The sequence below is a fragment of the Bos javanicus genome, chromosome 2 (assembly GCF_032452875.1).
Source record: "Bos javanicus breed banteng chromosome 2, ARS-OSU_banteng_1.0, whole genome shotgun sequence".
In the NCBI taxonomy this organism is placed as follows: Eukaryota; Metazoa; Chordata; class Mammalia; order Artiodactyla; family Bovidae; genus Bos; species Bos javanicus.
Window position 1 is genome coordinate 1,772,988 of NC_083869.1, and position 27,087 is coordinate 1,800,074.

General features: G+C 37.5%; 1 protein-coding gene across 2 annotated transcripts in view; it reads left to right on the forward strand.

Annotated features, from left to right (window-relative positions):
• Positions 1-27,087, forward strand: part of ARHGEF4 (Rho guanine nucleotide exchange factor 4) — a 330,100-nt gene that overhangs the window by 167,839 nt on the left and 135,174 nt on the right. For both annotated transcript variants that reach the window (XM_061431639.1, XM_061431648.1), the window contains exon 3: positions 11,865-12,161. In XM_061431639.1, coding sequence (XP_061287623.1) covers positions 11,865-12,161 — 297 coding nt within the window. The remainder of the gene's footprint in view (positions 1-11,864; positions 12,162-27,087) is intronic.

The following is a 27,087-nucleotide window of genomic DNA, read 5'->3' on the forward strand; positions in this document are numbered from 1 at the left end:
GTTCCCTGATGATTAGTAATGTTGAGCATTTCCTCATGTACCTGTTGTCCACTTGTATGTCTTCTTTGGAAAAAAATATGAATTCAGTTTCTTTGCCCATTTTTCAATTAAATTGTTTGGTTCTTTTGTTACTGAGTTGTATGAGTTCTTTATATATTTTGGATATTAATGTCTTTTCCAATATATGGTTTGCAAATATTTTCTACTATTTTGTGGATTGCCTTATCATTTAGTTGATTGGGTTTTTTATTTGTTTTTACTGTGAAAAGCTTTTTCATTTGATGTAGCCCACTTGCTGACTTTTACTTTTGTTGCTTATCCTTTTGGTGTGATGTCCAAAAATCATTGCCAAGACCAATGTCAAGGAGCTTCTTCCTTTTTTTCTAGAGGCTTTACTATATTCAGTCTCATGTTTATGTGCTTAATTCACTTCAAGTTAATTTTGTGAGTAGTGTAAGATGGGGTCCAATTTCATTTTTCTACATGTAGTTATTTAGATAAATTTCTTTGTTGAAGTATATCAGGGTAATGCTGGTCTTGTAAAGTGAATTTGTAAGTGTTCTCTCTTCAATTTTTTGAAAAGTTTAAGAAGAATTTGCATTAGTTCTTCTTTAAATGTTTGGTCGAATTCACCAACTCAATGAACGTGAGTTTGAGCAAACTCCAGGAGTTAATAGTGGACAAGGAAGTTTGGCTTGCTGCAGTCCATGGGGGTCACAAAGAGTCAGACACAACTGAGCCACTGAACTGAACTGAGAATTCACTGCTGAGACCATCTGGTCCTGAGCTCTTTTATGTTGTAAAATACACGACTTGGTCTGCTCAGATTTTCTATTTCTTCATGATTCAGTGTTGGTGGATTGTCTGATTCTAGGAATTTATCCATTTTCTCTAGGTATATTCAATTCAGTTGCATATAGCTGTCAATAGTGGTCTCTGATGATCCTTTTTATTTCTATGGTATCACCTGTAATGTCAACTCTTTCATTTCTGATTTTACTTGAGCCTTTGCTCTTTTTATCCTAGTTAGTCTAGCTAAAGGATTGTCAATTTTGTTTATCTTTTCTAAAAATCAACACTTAGTTTCCTTGTCTTTTCTATTGTTTTTCTGGTCTCCATTTCATTTGTTTCTGCTCTGATTTTTGTTGTTTCTTTCCTTCTGATAACTCAGGCTCAATTCGTTATTCTTCTTTTTCTGTTTCCTTAAAATATGAAATTAAGTTGCTTATTTGAGATTTTTTTTTCTTACTGTAGACATTTATAATTGTAAATTTCCCTCTAAGAACTGCTCTTGCTGCACCCCCTAGGTTTTGGAGTATTATGTTTCCATTTTCATTTCATTCAATATATCTTTATTTCATTTTTTATTTCTTCTTTGACTCACTGATTGTTCAGGACTGTGTCATTCAATTTCCACGTATTTGTGAACTTTCCAGTTTTTCTTCTGTTATTGATTTCTAGTCATACTACTGTCTAGAAATATATCTGGTACTATTTCAATTTTCTTAAATTTGCTAAGATTTTTTTTCTTTGATTTATCATATGATCTATCCTGAAGAATGTTCTATGTGTACTTGAGAGCAATGTGTATTCTGCCGCTGTTATATGAAATGTTATGAATATGTTTGTTTGGTCCATTTGGTCTAAAAGTATAGTTCAGATCCAACATTTTCTTATTGATTTTCTGGATGTCCTATCCATTGTTTTAAGTGGGATATTGGAATCTTCTACAATTATTGTATTATTGTCTGCTTTGCCCTCTGATACATTTTTCTGATATTGCTTTAATATACTTAGATACTCCAGTGTTGGTGTATTTATATTTATGACTATTATATCTTCTTCATGAATTGAGCTCTTTATCATTATAAAATTATCTTTACCTCATTACAATTTTTAACTTTATTTTGTCTGATATAAGTATAGCTACTCTGCTGTCTTCTGATTTCTATATACATGGAACATATTTTTTCATCCCTTTTCTCTGAGCCTATGTGACCCTAAATCTGATTGGGTCTCTTATAAGCAGCAAAAATTTCTTTCTTTTTTGATCTGTTCAACCACTTTCTGACTCTTGATTAGAGAATTTAATCTATTTCTATTTAGAGTATCTACTGATACTTATTAATCCTATTTTGTTAATTGCTTCATGGGTGTTTGGTAGCTCCTTTATTACTTTCTGCCTTTCTTTGTGAATGGATGATTTTCCATAATGGTATGCTTTGATTCCCTTCTCTTTACCTTTTTTACATCTACTGTAGGTTTTTGCTCTGAGGTTAACAAGAGGCTTAGATTTTCCTCTGTGCTAATAACAGCTTAAATCATATACAAAACCTCTACCCTTTCATTCCCTGCCTCTTTATGTTTTTGATGCCATAATTTACTTCTAGTTTTTTTAATACTCTTGTCCTTTAACTTTTATATTTGATTTAAATAATTAATACACCACCATATTCCAGTATTAAAGTATTCTTAATTTGACTATAACTTTACCAGTTAAAATGTACTAGTGTGTTGTACATTTTCATGTTTTCATGTTAGTAATTAGTATACTTTCATTTAAGCTTGTGAAATTCCTTTCTACATTTCTTATAAGGTAGGTCTAGTAGTGATCAATTCCCTCAGCTTTTGTTTTTCTGGAAGTCTTTATCTCTCCTTTATTTCTGAAGGATAACTTTACTGGATAGAGTATTCTTGGTTGGCAGATTTTTACTTTCAACACTTTGAATATATCATCCCACTCTTTTCTGGCCTTCAAAAATTCTGCTGAGAAATCTACTAGTAGCCCTATGAGATTCCCTTGTAAGTTACAAGCTTATTTTCTCTTATTTTAAGATTCTCTCTTTGTGTTTGATTTTTGACAGTTGTATTATAATGTATCTTGGAGAGGTTCTGTTTAACTAGATTTTGTTTGGTGACCTGTAAGTTTCATGAATTAGGTTATCAAAATCTCTCATCACATTTGGGAAATTCTAAGCCATTATATATTTTATTTTTTAATATTATTTATTTGGCTGCATCTGGACTTAATCGCAGCATATAGTATCTTTGTTGCATCATGCAGGATCTTTTTCATTGAGGCACACAGACTCTATTTGTGGTGCGCGGGTCAGTAGTTGCAGTACACAAATTTAGTTGCTCTGTAGCATGTGGGATCTTAGTTCCCCAACAAGAAATCAATCCATGTCTCCTGCATGGCAAGGCAGATTCTTAACTACTGGACCACTAGGGAAGTCCCAGCCAGAATTCTTTTTCTTGTCATTAGAACTTTTAAAATTTACTCTCTTAGCAACTTTCAAATATGCAATACAGTGTTAACTGTAATTGCCATGGTGTATAGTACATGCCTCCCTCCCATGGATCACAGCCTTCTCATGGTGAAGGGGCTTGCATAACCCAATGAAGCGATAAGCCATGCCATGCAGAGCCACCCGAGATGAATGGGTCATAGTGAATAGTTCTGACAAAACAGGGTCCACTGGAGAAGGAAATGGCTACCCACTCAAATATTCTTTCCTGGAAAACCTTTTGAACAGTATGAAAATGCAAAAGAAAAAAATGACACATGAAGATGAGTCCCCCAAGTTGGAAGGTGTCCAGTATGGTACTGGGGAAGAGTAGAGGGAAATTACCAAAAGCTCCAGTAAGAATGAAGTGGCTGGGCCAAAGGGAAAATGATGCTCAGCTGTGGATATGGCTGGTGGGGAAAGTCCAGTGCTGTTAAAAACAATACTGCATAAGAACCTGAAATATTCCATGAAACAAGGTAAATTGAACCTGGTCAATCAGGAGACAACAAGATTGAACATCAACATCTTAGGAATCAGTAAACTAAAATGGACAGGAATGGGTGAATCATTAAATCAGATGATCATTATATCTATTACTGTAAGCAAGAATCATTTAGAATAAGTTGAATAGACCTCATAATCAACAAAAGAATTCAAAGCGTAGTACTTAGGTGCAATCTCAAAAATGACAGAATGATCTCATTTCATTTCTAAGGCAAACTATTAAACATCACAGTAATCCAAGTCTATACCTCAATCACTGATGCTGAAAAACCTGAAATTGACAGGTTCTATGAAGTACAACATCTTCTAGAACTAAAACCAAAAAAAGATGTCCTTTCCATCAAAGGGGATTGGAATGCAAAAGTAGGAAGTCAAGAGATATCCAGAATAAGAGGCAAGTTTGGCATTAGAGTACAAAATGAAGCAGGGCAAAGGCTAACAGAGCTTTGTCAAAAGAACACGCTGGTCATAGCAAACACCTTTTTCCAACCTAAGACACGACTCTACACATAGTCATCACCAGATGGACAATACCAAAATCAGATTGATTATGTTCTTTGCAGCCAAAGATGGACCAGCTCTATATAGTCAGTAAAAACAAGACCTGGAACTGACTGTAGCTCAGTTCATGAGCTCCTTATTGTAAAATTCAGACTTAAATTGAAGTAAGTAGGGAAAGGAAATGGCAACTCACTCCAGTGTTCTTGCCTGGAGAATCCCAGGGGCGATGGAGCCTGCTGGGCTGCCATCTATGGGGTCGCACAGAGTCGGACACAACTGAAGCGACTTAGCAGCAGCAGCAGCAAGTAGGGAAAACCACTGTGCCATTCAGGTAAGATCTAAATCAAATCTCTTATTTGATACAGTGGAGATGATGGATAGATTCAAGGGATTAGATCTTATAGACAGAGTGCCTGAAGAACTATGGACAAAGGTTTGTAACTTGTACCGGAGGCAGTGACCAAAACCTTCCCAAAGAAAATGAAATGCAACAAGATAAAGCAATTGTCTCAGGAGGCTTTACAAATATCTGAGGAAAGAAGAGAAGTGAAAGGCAAGAAAGAAAGGGAAAGATATACCCAACTGAATGCAGAGTTCCAGAGAATAACAAGGAGAGATAATAAGGCCTTCTTAAATGAATGATGCAAAGAAATAGAGGAAAACTATAGAATGGGAAAGACTAGAGATCTCTTCAAGAAAATTGGAGCTATCAAGGGAACATTTCATGCAAAGATTGACATGACAAAGGGCAGAAATGGTAAGGACCTAACAAAAGCAAAAGAGATTAAGAAGCAGTGGTAATAATACACAGAACTATACAAGAAAGGTCTTAATGACTCAGATAACCACAATGGTGTGGTCACTCCTAGAGGTGGACATCCTAGAGTGTGAAGTCAAGTGGCCTTAGGAAGTCAAGTGGGCCATTGGAAGCATTACTTCAAACAAAGCTAGTGGAGGTGACAGAATTCCAGCTGACTTATTTAAAATCCTAAAAGACAATGCTGTTAAAGTGCTGCACTCAATATGTCAGCAAATTTGGAAATTCAGCGATGGCCACAGGATTGGGCAATGTCAGTTTTCATTGCAATACCAAAGAAGGTCAATGTCAAAGAGTGTTCAAACTATCATACATTTGTACGCCTTTCACATGCTATTATAGGAAGGCCATGCTCAAAATCCTTCAAGCTAGGCTTCAGCAGTACATATTTGAGAACTTCAAGATTTATAAGCTGTGTTTGAAAGAGGCAGAGGAACCAGAGATCAAATTGCTGACATTCGTTGGATCTGGAGAAAGGAAGACAGTTCTAGGAAAACATCTACTTCTGCTTCATTGACTACACTAAGGCCTTTGGCTGTGTGGATCACAAAAAACTGGAAAGTTCTTAAAGAAATGGGAATACCAGTCCACCTTACCTACCTTCTGAGAAACCTGTATGTGGGTCAAGTAGCAACAGTTAGAACCAGACATGGTACAATTAACTGGTTCAAAATTGGGAAAGGACTACAATGAGTACATTGTCACCCTGCTAATTTAACTTCTATGCAGAGTGCATCATGCAAAGTGCTGGGTTGGATGAATCACAAGGTGGAATTAATATTGCCAGGAGAAATATAAACAGCATCAAATATGCATATGATACCACTCAAAGGGCAAAAAGTGAAGAGAAACTAAGGAGCATCTTGATGAGGATAACAGAGGAAAGTGAAAAAGCTAGCTTGAAATTCATTACTAAAAATACTAAGATCATGTCATCTGGTCCCATCATTTCATGACAAATAGAAGGGGGGATAGTGGAAACAGTGACAGATTTTCTTTTCTTGGGTTCTGAAATCACTGCAGATAGTGACTGCAGCCATGAAATTAAAAGATGCTTGCTCCTTGGAAGGAAAGCTATGACAAACCTAAGACAGCAGATTAAAAAGCAGAGACATCACTTTGCTAACAAATGTACACATAGTCAAAGGTATGGTTTTTTTTTCAGTAGTCATGTGCAGAAGTGAGAGTTGGACAATAAAGAATGCTGAGTGTCAAAGAAGGGATGTTCTCAAATTGTGATACTGGAGAAGACTATTGAGAGTCCCTCAGACTGCAAGGATATCAAACCAGTCAATCCTAAAGGAAATCAATCCTGACTATTCATTGGAAGGTCTGTTGCTGAACCTGAAGCTCCAGTACTTAGACCACCTGATGCAAAGAGTCAACTCATTGGAAAAGACCCTGTTGCTGGGAAAGATTGACGACAAAAGGAGAAGGGTGTGGCAGAGGATGAAATGCTTAGATAGCATCACCAACTCAATGGACATAAACTTGAGCAAACTCTGGAAGATAGTGAAGTAAAGAGGAGCCTTGTGTGCTACAGTCCATCAAGTGGTATAGAGTCAGACACAACTTACTGACTGAACAACAAGGACACCATATTACATCCACAAGACTTAACTATTTTATAACTTGAAGTTTGTACCTTCTAACTCCCTTCAATCCTTTCATGCACCTTCTCATCCCCTACTTCTGGCTACCACCAGTCTTTTCTCTGTATCTATGAGCTTTTGTTTTTAGATTCCACATATAAGTGAGATCATAAAATAAATCATAAATCTTTCTACTTCTGACTTACTTTGAAAGCAGCCTAATGTACTCGAGGACCATCTATGTTGTCACAAATGGCAAGATTTCATTCTATCTTAAAACTGAATAATATTCCATTGTATATATACATTTTCTTTATCCATTCATCTATCAATAACACCTTGGTATCTTAGCTATTGCAAATAACTCTGCAGTTGAACACTGTGGTGCATATGTGTCTTTTCAATTACTGATTTCATTTTCTTTGAATATCCAAAGGTGGAATTTCTGGATCAGATGGTAGTTCTACTTTTAATATTTTGAGGAACTTCTATACTGTTTTCTATAGTGGCTGTACAAGTTTACATTTCTACCAACATTGCACATGGGTTCTCTTTTCTCCTCATACTCGCCAACACTTGGTATTTTTTGTCTTTTTGATGATTCTAGCAGGTGTGAGATGATATCTCCTTGTGGTGTGGATGTTCATTTCCCTGATAATTAGGCCTGTTGAGTGTCTTTTCATGTTCCTATTGGCCATTTCTATGGTTTCTTTGGAAAAATGTGTATTCACACACTCCTGCCCCCATCTGCTTTTTAATTGAATTCTGATGGGTTTTGTTTGTTTTTTGTTTTTGAGCTGTGTAAGCTCTATATATTAATATACTTTAGATATTAACCCCTTATTGGCTATATTATTTGCAAATACTTTCTCACATTGAGTACTGTTGCCTTTTCGTATTGTTGAAGGTTTCCTTTGTTGTGCAGAAACTTTACTGTTTGATGTAATCCCATTTGTAAATTTTTGCTTTTGTTCCTTTGTTTTTTGGTGTCAAATCCAAAAAATTCTTCACTATACCCAATGTAAGAAGTTTACTGCCTGTGTTTTCTTCCAGGAATTTTATGGTTTCAGGTTGCACATTCAAGCCTTTAATCCATTTAGGGTTGATTTTTGTGTATGGTAAAAGATAATCTTTTGCATGTGGATGTCTAGTTCCCAGCACCCTTTATTGAAAACTGTCCTCTTCATCATATATTCTTGGCACCATCATATATTCTTGGCCTCTCTGTCATAAATTAGTTGATTATATATGAGTGAGTTTATTTCTGGGTTTTTTCTGTTACACTGATCTATATGTCTGCGTTTATGTCACTACTGTTTTGATTAGAGTACTTCATTATATAGTTTGAAATTAAGAAGCACAATACCTCCAGCTTTGTTCTTCGTTCGCAAAGAATTGCTTTGCCTATTTGGAATCTTTTGGGATTCCATACAAAGTTTAGGATTGTTTGTGCTATTTCTGTGGAAAATGTTATTGGAATTTTGATAGGTATTGCATTGAAACTGTAGATTGCTGTAAGTGGTATGGCCATTTTAACAATACTAGTTCTTCTAATCCATGATCATAAAGCATCTTAACATTTACTTGTGACATTTATCTTCTTTGATTTTGTTCATCAAAGTCTATAATTTTCAGTGAATAAGTATTTTATCTCCTTAGTTATATTATAATGCATTTTTAATTGGAGGATAATTGCTTGTATTGGTTTCTGCTGTACAGCAATGTGAATCAGAAATAAGTATACATTTATCTGCTTTTCTCACTCCCCATCCATCTTACCCCTCTAGGTCATCATAGAGCACTAGGCTGATCCCCCTGAGTTACACAGCAGCTTCCCACTACCTATCCATTTTGTATATGGTAGTGTATATATGTCAATGCTATTCTCTCAATTTGTTCCACCCTTTCCTTCCCCGACTGTGTCCACAAATCCATTCTCTACATCTGGGTCTCTATTCCTTCCCTGAAAGTAAGTTCATCAGTACAATTTTTCTAGATTCCATATATACACATTAATATACAATATTTCTTTTTCTTTTTCTGACTTACTTCACTCTGTATAACACACTTTGGGTTCATCCACCTCACTAGAACTGACTCAGATTTGTTCCTTTTAATGGCTGCATAATATTCCATTGCATATATATATGTCTGTGTGTGTGTATTGGAGAAGGCAATGGCAACCCACTCCAGTACTCTTGCCTGGAAAATCTCATGGACGGAGGAGCCTGGTAGGCTGCAGTCCATGGGGTTACTAAGAGTCGGACACGACTGAGTGACTTCACTTTCACTTTTCATTTTCATGCATTGGAGAAGGAAATGGCAACCCACTCCAGTGTTCTTGCCTGGAGAATCCCAGGGACGGCGGAGCCTGATGGGCTGCCGTCTATGGGGTCGCACAGAGTCAGACACGACTGAAGTGACTTAGCAGCAGCAGCAGCAATGTGTGTGTGTGTGTGTGTGTGTGTGTATATATATATATATATATATATATATATATATATATATACCTCACAACTTTTTTATCCATTCATCAGTCAGTGAACATCTACATTGCTTCCATGTCCTGGCTACTGTAAATAGTTCTGCAATGAACGGTGAGATACATGTGTCTTTTTGAATTGTTTTCTCAGGATATATGCCCAGTAGTGGAATTGCTGGATAATATGGGGCTTAAAAGTCTGCAGGTCTAGCAAGTTACTACCTATTGCTGTAAAACCAGCTGATTAAGCTTGGGTTCATGGTCTCTTGCAAGGGGCTGTGTTCAGCTCAAGGCCAGACTGCAAGATGTCTTGCTTCCACACTCACTAAGGTAGCTGTTGACAGGCCTCAGATCCATGCTGCCTGTTGACTTGGAGACATCAGTTTCTTGCCACATGAGATTCTCCATGGCCCTATTCACAGTACATCATCTGACTTCTTCCAGAGCAAGGAGTCCATGAGAGGCACCCTCAAATGGAAGCGACAACCTTTACCTAATCTTGGAAATGACATTCCATTCTGCCAAAGTCATTCATTAGAAGTAAGTCCCTAAGTCCAGCCTATATTCAAGAGGAAGGGCTCATACAAGGGCCTTCATCAAGGTGATGAGGTCTTTGGGGCCATCTTAGAAGCTGCCCACCATACTGGATGATGCTGGTGGTTTTACAAATACTGCTCTAATTAATAGCCTCAAAACAAAGACCTTTTTTTACTGAGAAAATCAAAATTCCTTGGTGAGTGAATGGATATATGGCCCTAGTAGCACCCCTAAGGTGGGGAAATGGGGAGGGAGGGGGGCTGTTTTCCATTAAGCTAATGGAAAAAAATAAAGGTGAAATTTTGTACTTAGAGAACCATTCTCCAGCCAGGACTCCCCCTAAAGCCCTATAGCCAAGCTATGAAAGTGGTAATGTTCTAAAATTCTCATAAAGCAAAAGTTGAGGATCAATCCATCATTGACAGCATCAGGAGGTCCCAGCCAATAGCTCCCGTACAAGCTGGTAGAAGCCTAGGGGATGGTGCATCAGAAAAGTCCGAGTTTCTTTTGTTCGAAAATAAGTGAGCTCATATCTAGTGGCAATAACCGCGTTCCTGTGGAAGCCTCAGCATGAGGGTAGCTTGGCTTCCTTACAGGCAGCTTTGTGTCATTTGCTCACTGAAAGCCTTAGGAGAACAGCTTCTTTATGTACTGTACATAAAATGCACAACAGAGTCTTGCATAAAGATGTGATCATTAACTTCCATTCCCTTTGCAAGAACTTTGAGAATTATAAAAGAGCGTAAGGTGTGGTCCTCGCTTAGTTAAGGAGATGTTACTTCCACCTGTAAAACAACAGGAATTTTTACCACATAGAATTGTGAAAAGGATATGGGATTTAGAATCAGAAGAATACAGCTGACACTTAACAATGCCAGTGTTAATAGCGCCTACCCTCTGCATAGTGGAACATCCAAGTATAACTTAACAGTCAGCCCTCCATACTCACAGTTCCGCATCCAGGGATTCAGCCATCCATGGATCCTATACTGCTGTATAGAAAATACTGCTGTATAGAAAATACCGCTGTATAGAGAATTACTATTGAAAATAAACCATGAGTAGATCCATGCAGTTCAAACTCATGTTGTCCAAGGATCAACTGTCTAATGACTCACAGAGTTGTGTGCACATGGGTTATCACTTAAGTTTACTGAGTTTCTGTTACCTTATTTACAGGATATGGATAATATGCCTGTGGCTTCTAGCTAGAGTGAAGTTGAGGAGAGGGAACTAAGTAAAGCACTTTTTAAATTGGTACAAAAAATACACAGTGATTCTTTACCTTGGATGCATATTAGAATCACTTGCCAAGCTTTGAAAAGTCCCAATTCCCAGGCTGTACACCAAAGCCATTCTGTAGTAATTATGCCTCCCCTTCGCCTTCTTTCTCCATGTGTGTGTCTGTGTCTGGGTGTATGCATGAATATACAAAGCCTCTTGAAATAGTTAAGAGAAATTTCACCTTTGTTTCCACCAAAGAGTATACACAAAGTACTTGGTGATGACATTCCAAAGAGGGGACGTGAAGGAGGTGTCCACTAGAGTGGGACTGGGGATGGTCGAAGAAAAGTTTCTGCTCCTTTGATTTGAAAGCACAGAGAGATGGTTGTGCAACGTGAAGCCAAAGTATGCCGTTAGCGTGGACAGATGTTACTCTGCAATTCAGTTAGGGTTCCTGAGTGGATGACAGCAACCCAGACAAAGTGATGGCAGCATAGGTGCCTAAGGAAGGTACAGTGTGCACACGTCTAGTTAACGTCTGTGCTAAGTAAGGAGTAGCAAATGCCTGTGTGTCTCCACTCAAATTCTGTTCTCAGGGGGCATTGTTTAGGCAAGAGCTTTCTGCCGCAACCACTGACCCTTAAAAAATATTTCTAATGAATTACTTTCAAGACAACTTTCAAGACCTAATTCTTTGATCAAGGTGGAAGACTTGATTCTTTGAAATAGTCTTAAAAATAGAACATTTCAACAGAAACAAGGTTTCTTTTGTTTCCAGTCTTCACATTTTCCAAAATTACTGTGAACAAAGTACTTCACTGGAATCTGTATTTTGGGGATTAACCAAAACATAGAAAGAAAGTGAACAGAGAAAGAACACTGTGCTCACTGGACATGTTCTGCTCTCTGTTCTCTAGAGCCACATGCTGTGGGAAGAACAACCAGGCAAGAAGCCCAGTTGCTTCCAGGATCTGAAAGCTTTTCACACTGAGCCAGCTCCGGGGCCATTCTCTACCGCCGAGGTGGGGACATGGATTCTTCCCTTCATTTCTGCAGAAGACGTCCCCCGGGAGACTCCTTCACAACCCAGGAGAATCCCTCAGCACTCATACATCAGTTTAGATGACCTGTGGCTGGAGAAGACGCAGAGGAGGAAGTTGAAGAAGCAGGCCCAGTTTGAAAGGAAGACTCATGCACACAAAGATGGAGTCCAGGTAAGCTGCTCACATGCCATAGTCATCGGACATGACCTGGTACCTCATCTTCCAATGCAGCAGCTTGCCTTTCCTGCCCGCTTTGCACCTCTGCCCTATACAGTCTGCTGGAGAAACACTGTGCAGTGATGTGTCTGAGAGCCACAGAGGCTGTGGCTCCCCCTTCCCGCTCTGCAGTGTCCACCCCTGTGCAGGTGATGGAGCAGGACTGGAGAAGGGGAGGCCTGCCCTGAAGCCCCTCCCATAGTAATGACCATTCAGTGAGGGCCCACTCTGTGTCAAACATTGTGTTAGACGCTGGACAGCATTAATTCTAATACCCGCAAAGGTGCATGACATTCTGATACAACCATCTCAGTTAAACAAAATCATATAAAGAGAATTAGATTTTTTCTCTAGAGTGACACCATTATTTTTATATGAAATTGTCAGCTATTTAAAAATGACTTAATAGTTTATAAAGCATACCTTTTACACAATCCCTAACTCTCTTTCTTATTCTTTCCCTTTATAAAATAGCAGTCTTTTATTATCAAGTATTTGTGAAGTACACATCCCTGAGTCTCACATCATCCCTGATATCCACTTTTTTAAAAATTGAGGTGAAATTTACATAACATAAAATGAACCATATTAAAATGTACAATTCAGTGGCATTTAGTAGATTCACAAGATTTTGCAGGACTTACCTTTATCTGGTTCCAAGACATTCTCATCATTTCAGAAAGAAATTTCCTAACTATTAAACAGTCACAACCAATTTCCCCTCCCTAGACCCTGGCAAGCACTAATCTGATTTTCATTCCTATGGATTTATGTATTACCTATAGATATTTCATGTAAATGGAATTATAATATGTCATCTTTTGTACCTGACTTCTTTCACTTAGCATAATATTTCTGAAGTTCTTCTCTGTTGTAGCATACAGCAGCACTTTGTTCCATCATGTGGATATGTTTGTTTTTGTTATTCATTCATCCATTGATTGGCATTAGGTTGTCTGCACTTTTTGACTGTTTTAAATAGTGCTGTCAGGAACATCTGTGTATAAGCTTTTGCTTGTATACATGTTTTCTATTCTTTTGGATATATACATAGGAGTGGAATTGTTGGGACATGTGGTAATTCCATGATTAACTTTCTGAGGAACTGCTAGACTTTTCCACACAATTTTATATTTCTATCAACAGTGTAGAGGGTTGCAAATTCTCTACATTCTTCCCAACACTTGTTGCTTCGTGTTGTGTTATTTTGTTTAAATTATACCATCCTAATGGGTCTGAATGGTACGTAATTGTGGTTTGATTTGCATTTTCCTAGTGACTAATGTTGAGTATATTTTCATATATTTATTGGCCATTTGTGTGTCTTTCTTTGGAGAAATGTCTATTCAAGTCCTTTGACCATTTTTTAATTGGGTTATTTTTCTTTGTTGTTCAACTGTCAGAGCTCTTTATGTATACAGATACTAGGCCCCATGAAATAAATGATTTACAAATATTTTCTCCCATTTGTAGATTGCCTTTCATTTTCTTGATAGTGTCTACTGTTGCATGCAAGTATTTAATTCTGATGTAATCCAGTTTATCTAGCTTGTCTTTTGTTGCTTGTGAATTTGTGTAATGCCTAAGAATCCATTGCCAAATCCAAGATCATGAAAGCTTATTTTTTTTTCCTTTTAAATTTTATTTTATTTTTAAACTTTACATAATTGTATTAGTTTTGCCAAATATCAAAATGAATCCACCACAGGCATACATGTGTTCCCCATCCTGAACCCTCCTCCCTCCTCCCTCCCCATACCATCCCTCTGGGTCGTCCCAGTGCACCAGCCCCAAGCATCCAGTATCGCGCATCGAACCTGGACTGGCAACTCGTTTCTTACATGATATTCTACATGTTTCAATGTCACTCTCCCAAATCTTCCCACCCTCTCCCTCTCCCACAGAGTCCATAAGACTGTTCTATACATCAGTGTCTCTTTTGCTATCTCGTACACCAGGTTATTGTTACCATCTTTCTAAATTCCATATATATGCGTTAGTATACTGTATTTATGTTTTTCCTTCTGGCTTACTTCACTCTGTACAACAAATACTAAAGGATATTCTCTAGACAGGAAACACAAAAACAGTGTATAAACTCGAACCCAAAACAATAAAGTAAATGGCAACGGGATCATACTTATCAGTAATTACCTTAAACGTAAATGGGTTGAATGCCCCAACCAAAAGACAAAGACTGGCTGAATGGATACAAAAACAAGACCCCTACATATGTTGTCTACAAGAGACCCACCTCAAAACAGGGGACACATACAGACTGAAAGTGAAGGGCTGGAAAAAGATTTTCCATGCAAATAGGGACCAAAAGAAAGCAGGAGTAGCAATACTCATATCAGATAAAATAGACTTTAAAACAAAGGCTATGAAAAGAGACAAAGATGGTCACTACATAATGATCAAAGGATCAATCCAAGAAGAAGATATAACAATTATAAATATATATGCACCCAACACGGGAGCACCGCAGTATGTAAGACAAATGCTAACAAGTATGAAAGGAGAAATTAACAATAACACAATAATAGTGGGAGACTTTAATACCCCACTCACACCTATGGATAGATCAACTAAACAGAAAATTAACAAGGAAACACAAACTTTAAACGATACAATAGACCAGTTAGACCTAATTGATATCTATAGGACATTTCATCCCAAAACAATGAATTTCACCTTTTTCTCAAGCACACATGGAACCTTCTCCAGGATAGATCACATCCTGGACCATAAAGCTAGCCTTGGTAAATTCAAAAAAATGAAAGCTTATTTTTATGCTTTCTTTTAAGAGCTTTTGTACCTTTCGCTCTTACATTTAAGATTTCTATTCATTTTGAATTAATTTTTGTGGTTTCTGTGAGGTGAGGTTACAACTTCAAACTTTTCCATGTGGATATCTTGTTGTCTTAGCACCATTTGTTGAACAGATTATTCTTTTCCTCATTAAATGATCTTGCTGCTACTGCTGCTAAGTTGCTTCAGTCGTGTCCGACTCTATGCGACCCTGTAGATGGCAGCCCACCAGGCTCCCTCCACCCTGGGATTCTCTAGGCAAGAACACTGGAGTGGGTTGCCATTTCCTTCTCCAATGCATGAAAGTGAAAAGTGAAAGTGAAGTATCTCAGTCGTGTCCGACTCCTAGCAACCCCATGGACTGCAGCCTACCAGGCTCCTCTGTCCATGGGATTTTCCAGCCAGGAGTACTGGAGTGGGTTGCCATTGTCTTCTCCAAAATGATCTTGACACTCTTGTATAAAATCAAATGACCTTAGACATATAGGTTTATTCCCAGACTCTCAATTCTATTCTATTGGTCCTTGTATCTGTCCTTTTGCCAGTATCACACTATTTACCATAACTTTCTATTAAGTTTTGAAGTTGGGATGTGTGAATCCTCTTTGTTATTTTTTAAGATTATGTTGCCTGTTTGCTGTCCCTTGCAATTCCAAATGAATCTTAAGGTCAATTGTTTCATTTCTTGGGGAAAAAAAAATGAAGGTCATTGAGATTTTGGTAAGTTTAAATTGAATCTGTAGATTTCTCTGGAGAGTATTACCTTCTTATATATATACATATCAAATTTTCAAATCTATGAACACAGGGTATTGTTTTATTTTTTAGGTATTATTTAGTTGCTTTTCAAAATGTTTTATAATTTTCACTGTACAAGTCTTGCACATCCTTGGTTAAAATATTTCCTATGTATTTTATTCTTTTTATGATATTGTAAATAGAATTGCTTTCTTAATTTCACTTTGGTATTTGTTCATTGCTAGTGTATAGAAATACAATGGATATTTGTGTATTGATCTTGTACATGCAGATTTGCTGACTTTGTTTATTAACTCTGAGTATCTTTGTGTATTATTTAGAACTTTCTATATATAAGATTAAGATGCAGACCCTATACATTTTTTAGAATTTATATCTTTGTATTTAATTTTCTTAGGGAGTTGTAAGCAGCATTGTGTTCTTAATTTTATTTTTCACAAGTTGATTCTTAGTATATTAAAACATTACTGACTTTCGTGTGTTTGTACTGTAGCCTGTGACCTTGAAGAATTCATTGATTGGTTCCAGAAAAATCTTTTGAAAGACTCCTTGGGATTTTCTATGTAAAGAGTACCATCTTCTATGGGTGGGGACAATTTTATTTTTCATTTCCTAATTTGCATTATTTTTTCCCATTGACTTATTGCAGTGGCTAGGAATTCCAATATTGTGTTGAATAAGAGTGGGAAAAGAGGATATCCCTGCCTTATTCCCTGTTGTAATAGAATAAATTTCCATTTTTTCACTCTTAAGTATGATGTTAGCTGTAGAACTTCTATAGAATTTTGTTGAGAAATTTCCTCTCTATTCCTAGTTTGCTGAGACTTTTTTTAAAATCATGAATGTGTTAACTTTTTAAAAAGCTTTTTCTGTGTCTACTGATGTGATCATTTTATACTTTTACCTTTAACCTCTTGATGTAGTAGATTATATTAATTTTTTTGTATGTTGAATCAGCCATCTCTACTTGGAATAAATCCCACTTGGTCATGTAGTATATATAGAATATATAATCTTTATAAAGTCTTGTATTAATTTGTTGATATTTCATCCAGATCTTCTGTATCTAAGCTCATAAGAAATATTGAGCTGGAGTTTTCACTTTTGTACTATTTTCCTATAGTTTGGGTATCAGGATAATATGAACCTCACAAAATGAGTTGGAAAGTACTTCTCTTTACCTGTATTCTTAAATAGATTGTTTAAAATTGGTTTTCTTTGCTCTGAATTCTACACTGATATTAATATGACCACTTCTTTTTTGGTTAATGTTTACACATGTCTTTTTTCATCTTTTTACTTCCAACCTGTCATTGATTTGAATTTCTTATAGGCAGCATTGTTGGATCTTTTTATTTTATCCATTCTGCTTATGTTTGTTTTTTAATTGGTATATTTTGACAGTTAACATGTGAAATAATTTTATTAGGGCCTAAGTCTGCCAATGTATTACCTGTTTTCTGTTTCTTCTGTTTCCCAATATTCTTTTCTGTGAATTACATGAACAGTTTTTAGGATTCCATCATAATTTATTTGTAGTATTTTTGGATATATTGTTCTGTATGGTTTTCATACTAGTTGCTAGAAGAAAATGACCACCCCTCCAGTATCCTTGCCTGGAGAATTCCATGAACAGAGGAGCCTGCCGGGCTCCAGTCCATGGGGTCGCAAAGAATCGGACAAAACTGAGCGACTAACACTACTACATTAAAAGCATTATAAACGTACATAACCTATCACAGTCTACTGTTCTCAACATTTTACCACTTCCAATGACCTTTAGTAATCTTAGTTCCACTGAGGTTCATTTACTATCCCCACTGTGCTGTGCTTAGTCGCTCAGTCATGTCCAAATCTTTGTGACCCCATGGACTGTAGCCCACCAGGTTCCTCTGTCCATAGGGATTCTCCAGGCAAGAGTACTGGAGTGGGTTGCCATGCCCTCCTCCAAGATCTTCTCCAGGAGATTTTCCCAACCCCGGGATCGAACCCAGGTCTCCTGCATTGCAGGTGGATTCTTTACCACCTAACCACGAGGGTAGCCCATGAATACTAGAGTGGGTAGCCTATCCTTTCTCCAGAGAATCTTTTCAACCCAGAAATCAAACCAGGGTCTCCTGCATTGCAAGTGGATTTACCAGCTGAGTTACTCACTATTAAAATATAATTCTCTTGTGTTTTCTCTACATACATTTTTTTTTGAAGTACGATTGATTTAAGTCCAATATTATGTTAGCGTCAAGTACACAACACAGTGATTCAATGGTTTTATAGATTACACTCCATATTTAGTTATTATAAAGTAATGACTATATTTCTCTGTACTGTATAATATATCTTTGTTGCTTATTATTTTATACATAGTATTTTGGTACCTCTTAACCTTTTTTTCCCTCTTTCCCCTCCATTCATCCTCTCCCCACTGTTAACCACTGATGTGTTTTCTGTATCTTTGAGTTTTTTGTTTTAGATTCCATATCTAAGTGAAAATATACAGAATCTATCTTTCTCTTTCTGACTTATTTCACTAAGCATAATACCCTCCAGTCCCATCCCCATTGTTGCAAATGGCAAAATTTCATTATTTTTATGGCTATTATTCTGATATATATATTTACCACATCTTCTTTATTCATCTGTTGATGAACACTCAGTTTGCTTTCATACCTTGCCAATTTTAAACAGTACTGATATGAACATTGGGGTGCATATATTTTTTTGATTTTTTTTGTTTGTTTGTTTTCTTTAGATATACACCCAGTAGTGGAGTTGCTGGATCATAGGGTAGTTTTATTTTTAATTTTTTAAGGAACTTCTGAAAGGTTGTTGCTGACCCATGAAAAGACGCCAGGATTCTTGGCCTCTGGAAGAGAAGAACTCAATCTGGGGCCAGAGATAAGGCTTGATCACTCAGAGCTTTTGTGCAATACAGTTTTATTAAAGTATAAAAGGGATAGAGAAAGCATCTGACACAGACATCATAAGGGGGCAGAAAGAGTACCCCCTCACTAGTGTTAGCAGTGGAGTTATATACTTTTAATTAGTTTAAATAATTAAATTATATAATTTTAATTAGTTATTGCAGTGAATAAAAAGTATGTCTGGAGGTTGTAAAGACCTTACTTAGACACACTCCCATAATTTACATTTTAAGATAACAGGATTAGCCAGAAGGTTTTTTCCAGAGACTGCTCAAGCAGGATACATTATTGTTATATAATCCTAAGGAATATAGAGGAAAAACAAACGTTTGTCCTTTCCTCCTCCTTGAGAATTCCAGACCCCTCTCTCCTTGGGGACCCCTGGACGTCCTATCCACCTACCTCGGAATTGACTCTGTCACTTCCGTGTGGTTTTCCACAATGACTGTACCAGTTTACATTGCCACCAAACCCGTATTACAGTGGCCTTTTCTCCACGTCCTCACTGACATTTGTTATTTGCTGTCTTTTTGACAACAGCCATTCTGACAGATGTGAGGGGATATCTCACTGTGGTTTTTTAATTAATTTTTATTGGCATATAGTTGATTTACAGTGTTGTGTTTATGCTGTGCAGACAAGTGAGTCAGTTATACATACACATGTATCCACTCTTTTTTAGATTCTGTTCCCAAGTAGGTCATTGCAGTGTATTCAGTAACGTTCCCTGTGCTATTCAGTAGGTTCTTATTAGCTCTCTGTTCTATATATGTGTTTGCTTATGCTCAGTCATGTCTGACTCTTTGTGACCCCATGGACTGTAGCCAACCAGTTTTGCAGGGGAGTTTTGCAGGCAAGAATACTGGAACGGATTTCCATTTCATATTGCAGGGGATTTTCCTGACCTAGGGATCAAATCCATTTCTCTTGCCCATTCTATATTAGTAGTGTGTATATGTCAGTCCCAGTCTCCCCATTTATCCCTCTCTCTTCTTCCCCCTGATAACCACAAGATTGTTTTCTACACCTCTGACTCAACTTCTGTTTTGTAAATAGGCTCGTTCATACCATTTATTTAGATTCTATGTATAAGCAATATCATATGATACTTGTCTTTGTCTGACTTACTTCACACAGTATGACAAGCTCTAGGTCCATCCATGTTGAAGAAAATGGCATTTTTTAGTTCTTTTATGGCTGAGTAATATTCCATTGTATATATGTACCACATCTTCTTTATGCATTCCTCAGCCGATGGACATTTAGGTTGCTTCCATGTCCTGGCTATTATAAATGGTGCCTCAGTAAACATTGGGGTGCATGTATAATTTTGAATTTTGATTTTCTCCAGATATATGCCCAGGAGTGGGATTGCTGGATCAGATACTGACAAAATGTGGTAAAATGTGGTCCACTGAAGAAGGGAATGGCAAACCGCTTCAGTATTCTTTCGTTGAGAACCCCATGAACAGCATGAAAAGGCAAAAATATAGGACACATAAAGAACTCCCCAGGTAGGTAGGCGCCCAGTATGCTACTGAAGATCAGTGGAGAAATAATCCAAAAAAATGAGGAGACGGAGCCAAAGCAAAAACAACATTCAGTGTGCATGTGACTGGTGATGGAAGCAAGGTCTGATGCTGTAAAGAGCAATATTGCATAGGAACCTGGAAAGTTAGGTCCATGAATCAAGGCAAATTGGAAGTGGTCAACCAGGAGATGGCAAGAGTGAACATCAGCATTTTAGGAATCAGTGAACCAAAATGGACTGGAATGGATGAATTTAACTCAGATGACAATTATATCCACTACTGTTGGCAAGAATCCCTTAGAAGAAATGGAGTAGCCATCATAGTCAATAAGAGAGTCTGAGATGCATTACTTGGATTCAATCTCAAAAAGGACAGAATGATCTCTGTTTATTTCCAAGGCAAACCATTCACTATCACGGTAATCCAGGTCTATGTCCTGACAAATAATGCTGAAGAAGCTGAAGTTGAATGGTTCTATGAAGACCTACAAGATCTTCTAGAACTAACACCCAAAAAAGATGTCCTTTTCATTATAGGGCACTGGAATGCAAAAGTAGGAAGTCAAGAAACACCTCGAGTAACAGGCAAATTTGGCCTTGGAGTACAGAATGTAGCAGGGCAAAGGCTAATAGAGTTTTGCCAAGAGAACACACTGGTCATAGCAAACATTCTCTTCCAACAAGACAAGAGAAGACTTTACACATGGACATCACCAGATAGTCAACACTGAAATCAGATTGATTATATTCTTTGCAGCCAAAGATGGAGAAACTCTATACAGTCAGCAAAAACAAGCCCGGGAGCTGACTGTGGCTCAGATCATGAACTCCTTATTGCCAAATTCAGACTTATATTGAAAAAGTAGGGAAAACCACTAGACCATTCAGGTATGACCATACAGTGGAAGTGAGAAATAGATTTAAGGGACAAGATCTGATAGAAAGAGTACTTGAAGAACTATGGATGGAGGTTTCTGACATTGTACAGGAGACAGGGAGCAAGACCATCCCAAGAAAAAGAAATGCAAAAAAGCAAAATGTATGTCTGCAGAGGCCTTACAAATAGCTGTGAAAAGAAGAGAAGCAAAAAGCAAAGGATAAAAGGAAAGATATAAGCATCTGAATGCAGAGTTCCAAAGAATAGCAAGGAGAGATAAGAAAGCCTTCTTCAGTGATCAGTGCAGAGAATTAAAGGAAAACAATAGAATGGGAAAGACTAGAGATCTCTTTAAGAAATTTAGAGATACCAAGGGAACATTTCATGCAAAGATGGGCTCAATAAAGGAAAGAAATGGTATGTACCTAACAGAAGCAGAGGATATTAAGAAGAGGTGGCAAGAATATTCAGTTGAACTATACAAAAAAGATCTTCACGACTCAGATAATCATGATGGTGTGATCACTCACCAAGAGCCAGACATCCTGGAATGCGAAGTCAAGTGGGCCTTAGGAAGCATCACTACCAACAAAGCTAGTGGAGGTGATGGAATTCCAGCTGAGCTATTTCAAATCCTAAAAGATGATGCTGTGAAAGTGCTGCACTCAGTATGCCAGCAAATTTGGAAAACTCAGCAGTGGCCATAGGACTGGAAAAGGTCAGTTTTCATTCCAATCCCAAAGAAAGGCAATGCCAAAGATTGCTCAAACTACCGCACAATTGCACTCATCTCGCACGCTAGTGAAGTAATGCTCAAAATTCTCCAAGCCAAGCTTCAACAATAAGTGAACTGTGAACTTCCAGATGTTCAAGTTGGATTTAGAAAAGGCAGAAGAACCAGAGAGCAAATTGCCAACAAGTTAGACCATAGAAACAGCAAGAGAGTTCGAGGAAAATATCTGTTTCTGCTTTATTGACTATGCCAAAGCCTTTGACTGTGTGGATCACAATCAACTGTGGAAAATTCTTCAAGAGATGGGAATACCAGACCACCTGACCTGCCTCTTGAGAAATCTGTATGCAGATCAGGAAGCAACAATTAGAACTGGTTCCAAATAGGAAAAGGAGTACATCAAGGCTGTATATTGTCACCCTGCTTATTTAACCTATATGCAGAGTACGTCATGAGAAATGCTGGGCTGGATGAAGCATAAGCTGGAATCAAGACTGCCAGGAGAAATATCAATAACCTCAGATATGCAGATCTCCCCTTGTGGCAGAAAGTGAAGAAGAACTAAAGAGTCTCTTGGTGAAAGTGAAAGAGGAGAGTGAAAAAGTTGGCTTAAAGCTCAACATTAAGAAAACTAAGATCACCGCATCTGGTCCCATCTCTTCATGGAAAATAGATGGAGAAACAGGGGAAACAGTAGCAGACTTTGTTTTCTGGGGTTCCAAAATCACTGCAGCTGGTGACTGTACCCATGAAATTAAAAGATGCTTACTCCTTAGAAAGAAAGTTATGACCAACCTAGATAGCATATTAAAAAGCAGAGACATTACTTTGTCAACTAAGGCGCATCTAGTTAAGGCTATGGTTTTTCCAGTAGTATGTATGGATGTGAGAGTTGGACTATAAAGAAAGCTGAGCACCAAATAATTGATGCTTTTGAACTGTGGTGTTGGGGAAGACTCTCGAGAGTTCCTTGAACTGCAAGGAAATCCAACCAATCCATCCTAAAGGAGATTAGTCCTGAATATTCATTGGAAGGACTGATGTTGAAGCTGAAACTCCAATACTTTGGCCACCTGATGTGAAAACTGACTCATTAGAAAAGACCCTGATTTGCGGAAAGTTTGAAGGTAGGAGGAGAAGGGGATGACAGAGGATGAGATGGTTTGATGGCATCACCGACTCAATGGGCATGAGTTTGAGTAAACTCTGGGTGTTGGTGATGGACAGGAAAGCCTGGTGTGCTGCAGTCCATGGGGATGCAAAGAGTTGGACATGACTGAATGACTCAACTGAACTGATTTTTAGGTTTTTTTTATGGTATTGCCATACTGTTGTCCATAGTGGCTGTACCCATTTATGTCCCACCAACAGTGTAGGAGGTCACTGTGGTTTTGAGTTACATTTCACTAGCGATTAGCCATGTTGAGCATATTTTCAGGTTCCTTTTGGTCATCTATATGTCATCTTTGGCAAAATGGTTATTCAGGTCCTCTGCCCTTTTTTAAATTGGGTGTTTTGGAGTTTTTTGATACAGAGTTATATGAGATGTTTATATTTCTTATATAAACTGCTTATCAGACATATCATCTGGAAACATTTTCTCCCATTCATTGTTTTATTGGTTTCCTTCACTGTGCAAAAGCTTCTAAGTTTGATGAGGTTCCATTTGCTTATTTTGGCTTCCCTGATGGTTTGTGGGTAAAGTATCCACCTGCAATGCAGGAGACAGAGGAGATGCAGATTCAATCCCTAGGTCAGGAAAATCCTCTCAAGTAGCAAATGGCAACATACTCCAGTATTTTTGCCTGGAAAACTTCATGGACAGAGGAGCCCGGTGGGCTACATCCATGAGGTTGCAAAGAATCAGACATGACTGAGGATTCATACACCCACAGATTCTTGCCTGAGGAGACAAATAATATATATATATATATATATATATATATATAAATTTTCAGTTCAGTCACAGTCATTCAGTCATGTCTGACTCTTTGTGACCCCATGGACTGCAGCATGCCAGGCTTCTTGCCCATCACCACTTCCTGGAGCTCACTCAAACTCATGTCCATCAAGATGGTGATGCCATCCAACCATCTCAACCTCTGTCGTCCCCTTCTCCTGCAGCCTTCAATCTTTTCCAGTGTCAGGGTCTTTTCCAATGAGCCAGTTCTTTGTATCAGGTGGCCAAAGCATTGGAGCTTCAGCAACAGTCCTTCCAATGAATACTCAGGACTGATTTACTTTAGGATTGACTGGTTTGATCTCCTAGCACTCCAAGGGACTCTCAAGAGTGTTATCCAACATCACAGTTCAAAAGTATCAATTTTTCGGTACTCAGCTTTCTTTACAGTCCAACTCTCACATCCATACATGACTACTGGAAAAACTGAAAAAGCTTTGACTAGATGAACCTTTGTCAGTAAAGTAATACCTCTACTTTTTGCTGTCTAGATTTGTCAGAGCTCTTCTTCCAAGAAGCAGGTGTATTTTAATTTCATGGCTACAGTCACCATCTGCAGTGATTTTGGAGCCCAGTAAAATAAAGTCTGTCACTATTTCCATTATTTCCTGATCTATTTGCCATGAAGTGATGGGACCAGATGTCATGATCTTAATTTTTTGAATGCTGAGTTTTAAGCCAGCTTTTTCACTCTCCTGTTTCACTTTCATCAAGAGGCTCTTCAGTCCTTCTTCACTTTCTGCCATTAGGGCAGTGTCATCTGCATATCTGAGGTTATTGATATTTCTCCCAGAAATCTTGATTCCATCTTGTGCTTCATCCAGCCCATCATTTCACATGATGTGCTCTGCATAGAAGTTAAATAAGCAGGGTGACAATATACAGCTTTAACGTACTCCTGTCCTGATTTGGAACCAGTCTATTGTTCCATGTCCAGTTCTAACTGTTGTTTCTTGACCTGCATACATATTTCTCAGGAGACAGATAAGGTGGTCTGGTATTCCCATCTCTTGAAGAATTTTCCAGTTTGTTGTGATCCACACAGTCAAAGGCTTTGGCATAGTCAATAAAGCAGGAAAAGATTTTTTTCTGGAACTCCCTTGCTTTTTCTATGATCTAACATGTTGGCAATTTGCTCTCTGGTTCCTCTGCCTTTTCTAAATCCAGCTTGGAATCCATCTGGAAGTTCTTGGTTCACGTACTGTTGAAGCCTCACTTGGAGAATTTTCAGCATTACTTTGCTATTGGTGAGATGAGTGCAATTGTACGGTAGTTTGAACATTTTTTGGCATTGCCTTTCTTTGGGATTGGAATGAAAACTGATCTTTTCCAGTCCTATGGCCACTGCTGAGTTTTCCAAATTTGCTGGCATACTGAGTGCAGCACTTTCACAGCATCATCTTTTAGGATTTGAAATAGCTCAGCTGGAATTCCATCACCTCCACTAGCTTTGTTGGTAGTGATGCTTCCTAAGGCCCACTTGACTTCGCATTCCAGGATGTCTGGCTCTTGGTGAGTGATCACACCATTGGTTCTGGGTGGTTATCTGGGTCATTAAGATCTTTTTTGGATAGTTCTGTGTATTCTTGCCATAGCTTCTTAATATCTTCAGTTTCTGTTAGGTTCATACCATTTCTGTCCTTTGTTGTGCCCATCTTTGCATGAAATGTTCCCTTGATATCTCTAATTTTCTTGTGAGATCTCTAGTCTTTACCATTCTTGTTAAGGCCTATGTCAAAGAGTATACTGTCTGCATTTTCTTCTAGGAGTTTTATACTTTCTGATCTTATATATAGGTCTTTATCCATTTCGAGTTTATACTTTATATGATGTGAGAAAATGTTCTGATCTCATTCTTTTGCATGTAGCTGTCCAGTTTTCCTAGCAGTGCTTGTTGAAGAGACTTTTTCTCCATTGCATATTCTTACCTCTTTTGTCATAGACTAATTAACCATATGTACACAGGTTTATTTGTGGGCTCTCTGTGATATTTCATTGATCCACATGTCTGTTTTTGTCAATACCATGCTGCTTTTTTTTTTTTTTTTTTTACTGTAGCTTTGAAGATTAGTATGAAGTCAGACAGCATAATACTTTGAACTGTGTTCTTTTCTATCAATAGCGATTTGTCTATTTGGGGACTTTTGTGGTTCCATACAAATTTAGGATTATTTATTCATTTTTATTCTGTGAAAAATTTTATGGGTATTTTGATAGGCATTGCATTAAGTCTTCAGACTCCTTTGGGTAGTATAGATATTTTAACAATATTACTTCTTCCAGTAATTTTATATATATATATATATATATATGATGCCATATATATATATGATGCCTTTCCATATATTTGTATCATCTCCAATTTCTTTCATCAATGTCTTATAGTTTTCAAAATATATGTCTTTATTCTCCTTAGTAAATTTATTCTTAGACATTTTATTCCTTTGATGCAATTGTAAATGGTAGTGTTTTCTTGCTTCTCTTTTTCATAGTTAATTATTAGCATATAATAGAGAAGGAGTGAATTTCTGTATATTAATCTTATATCCTGCATCTTTATTGAATTCATCTATTCTAAAAGTTTTTTGGTGGAGATTTTAAAGTTTTCTATATATAATATCATGTCATCTGCAAATATGACAGTTTTACTTCTTTCCTTCTAATTTTGGTGCTTTTTTTTCTTATCTGTTTGCTATAGCTAGGACTTCCTATACTGTGGTAAGTGAAAATGTGAGAGTGGGCATTCTTGTCTTATTCTTGATCCTGAAGGAAAAGATTTCAGGTTTTCCCCATTCAGTATGATGTCAGGTGTGTTTGTCATAAATGGCCTTTATTATCTCAAGAAATGTACCTCTATACCAACTTTGGTAATTTTTTATCATGAATGGATACTGAATTTTTGTTAATGCTTTTTCTCCATCTATTGGGAGATCATGTGACTTTTATAGTTTGTTTTTTCTTATAGCCTTGTTTGTACAGGAGGCTTTCTGCCAATTTCCAGTTAGTTTTCAGTGGCAATTGTTGCACATGTAGAGGTATTTTTGATGTGTTTGTGGGGGTAGATGAGCTCTACTTCCTCCTACTCTGCCATCTTGATCAATTCCCTTATCCTTCATTTTATTAACATGGTGTGTAACATTGGTTGATTTGTAGATATTGAATCACCCAGCATCCCTGGGATAAATCCCACTTGATCATGGTATATCAATATGATCCTTTGTTATGTACTTTGAATTTAGTTTGCTAATATTCTGTTGAGGATTCTTCCATCTGTGTTCATCAGAGATGC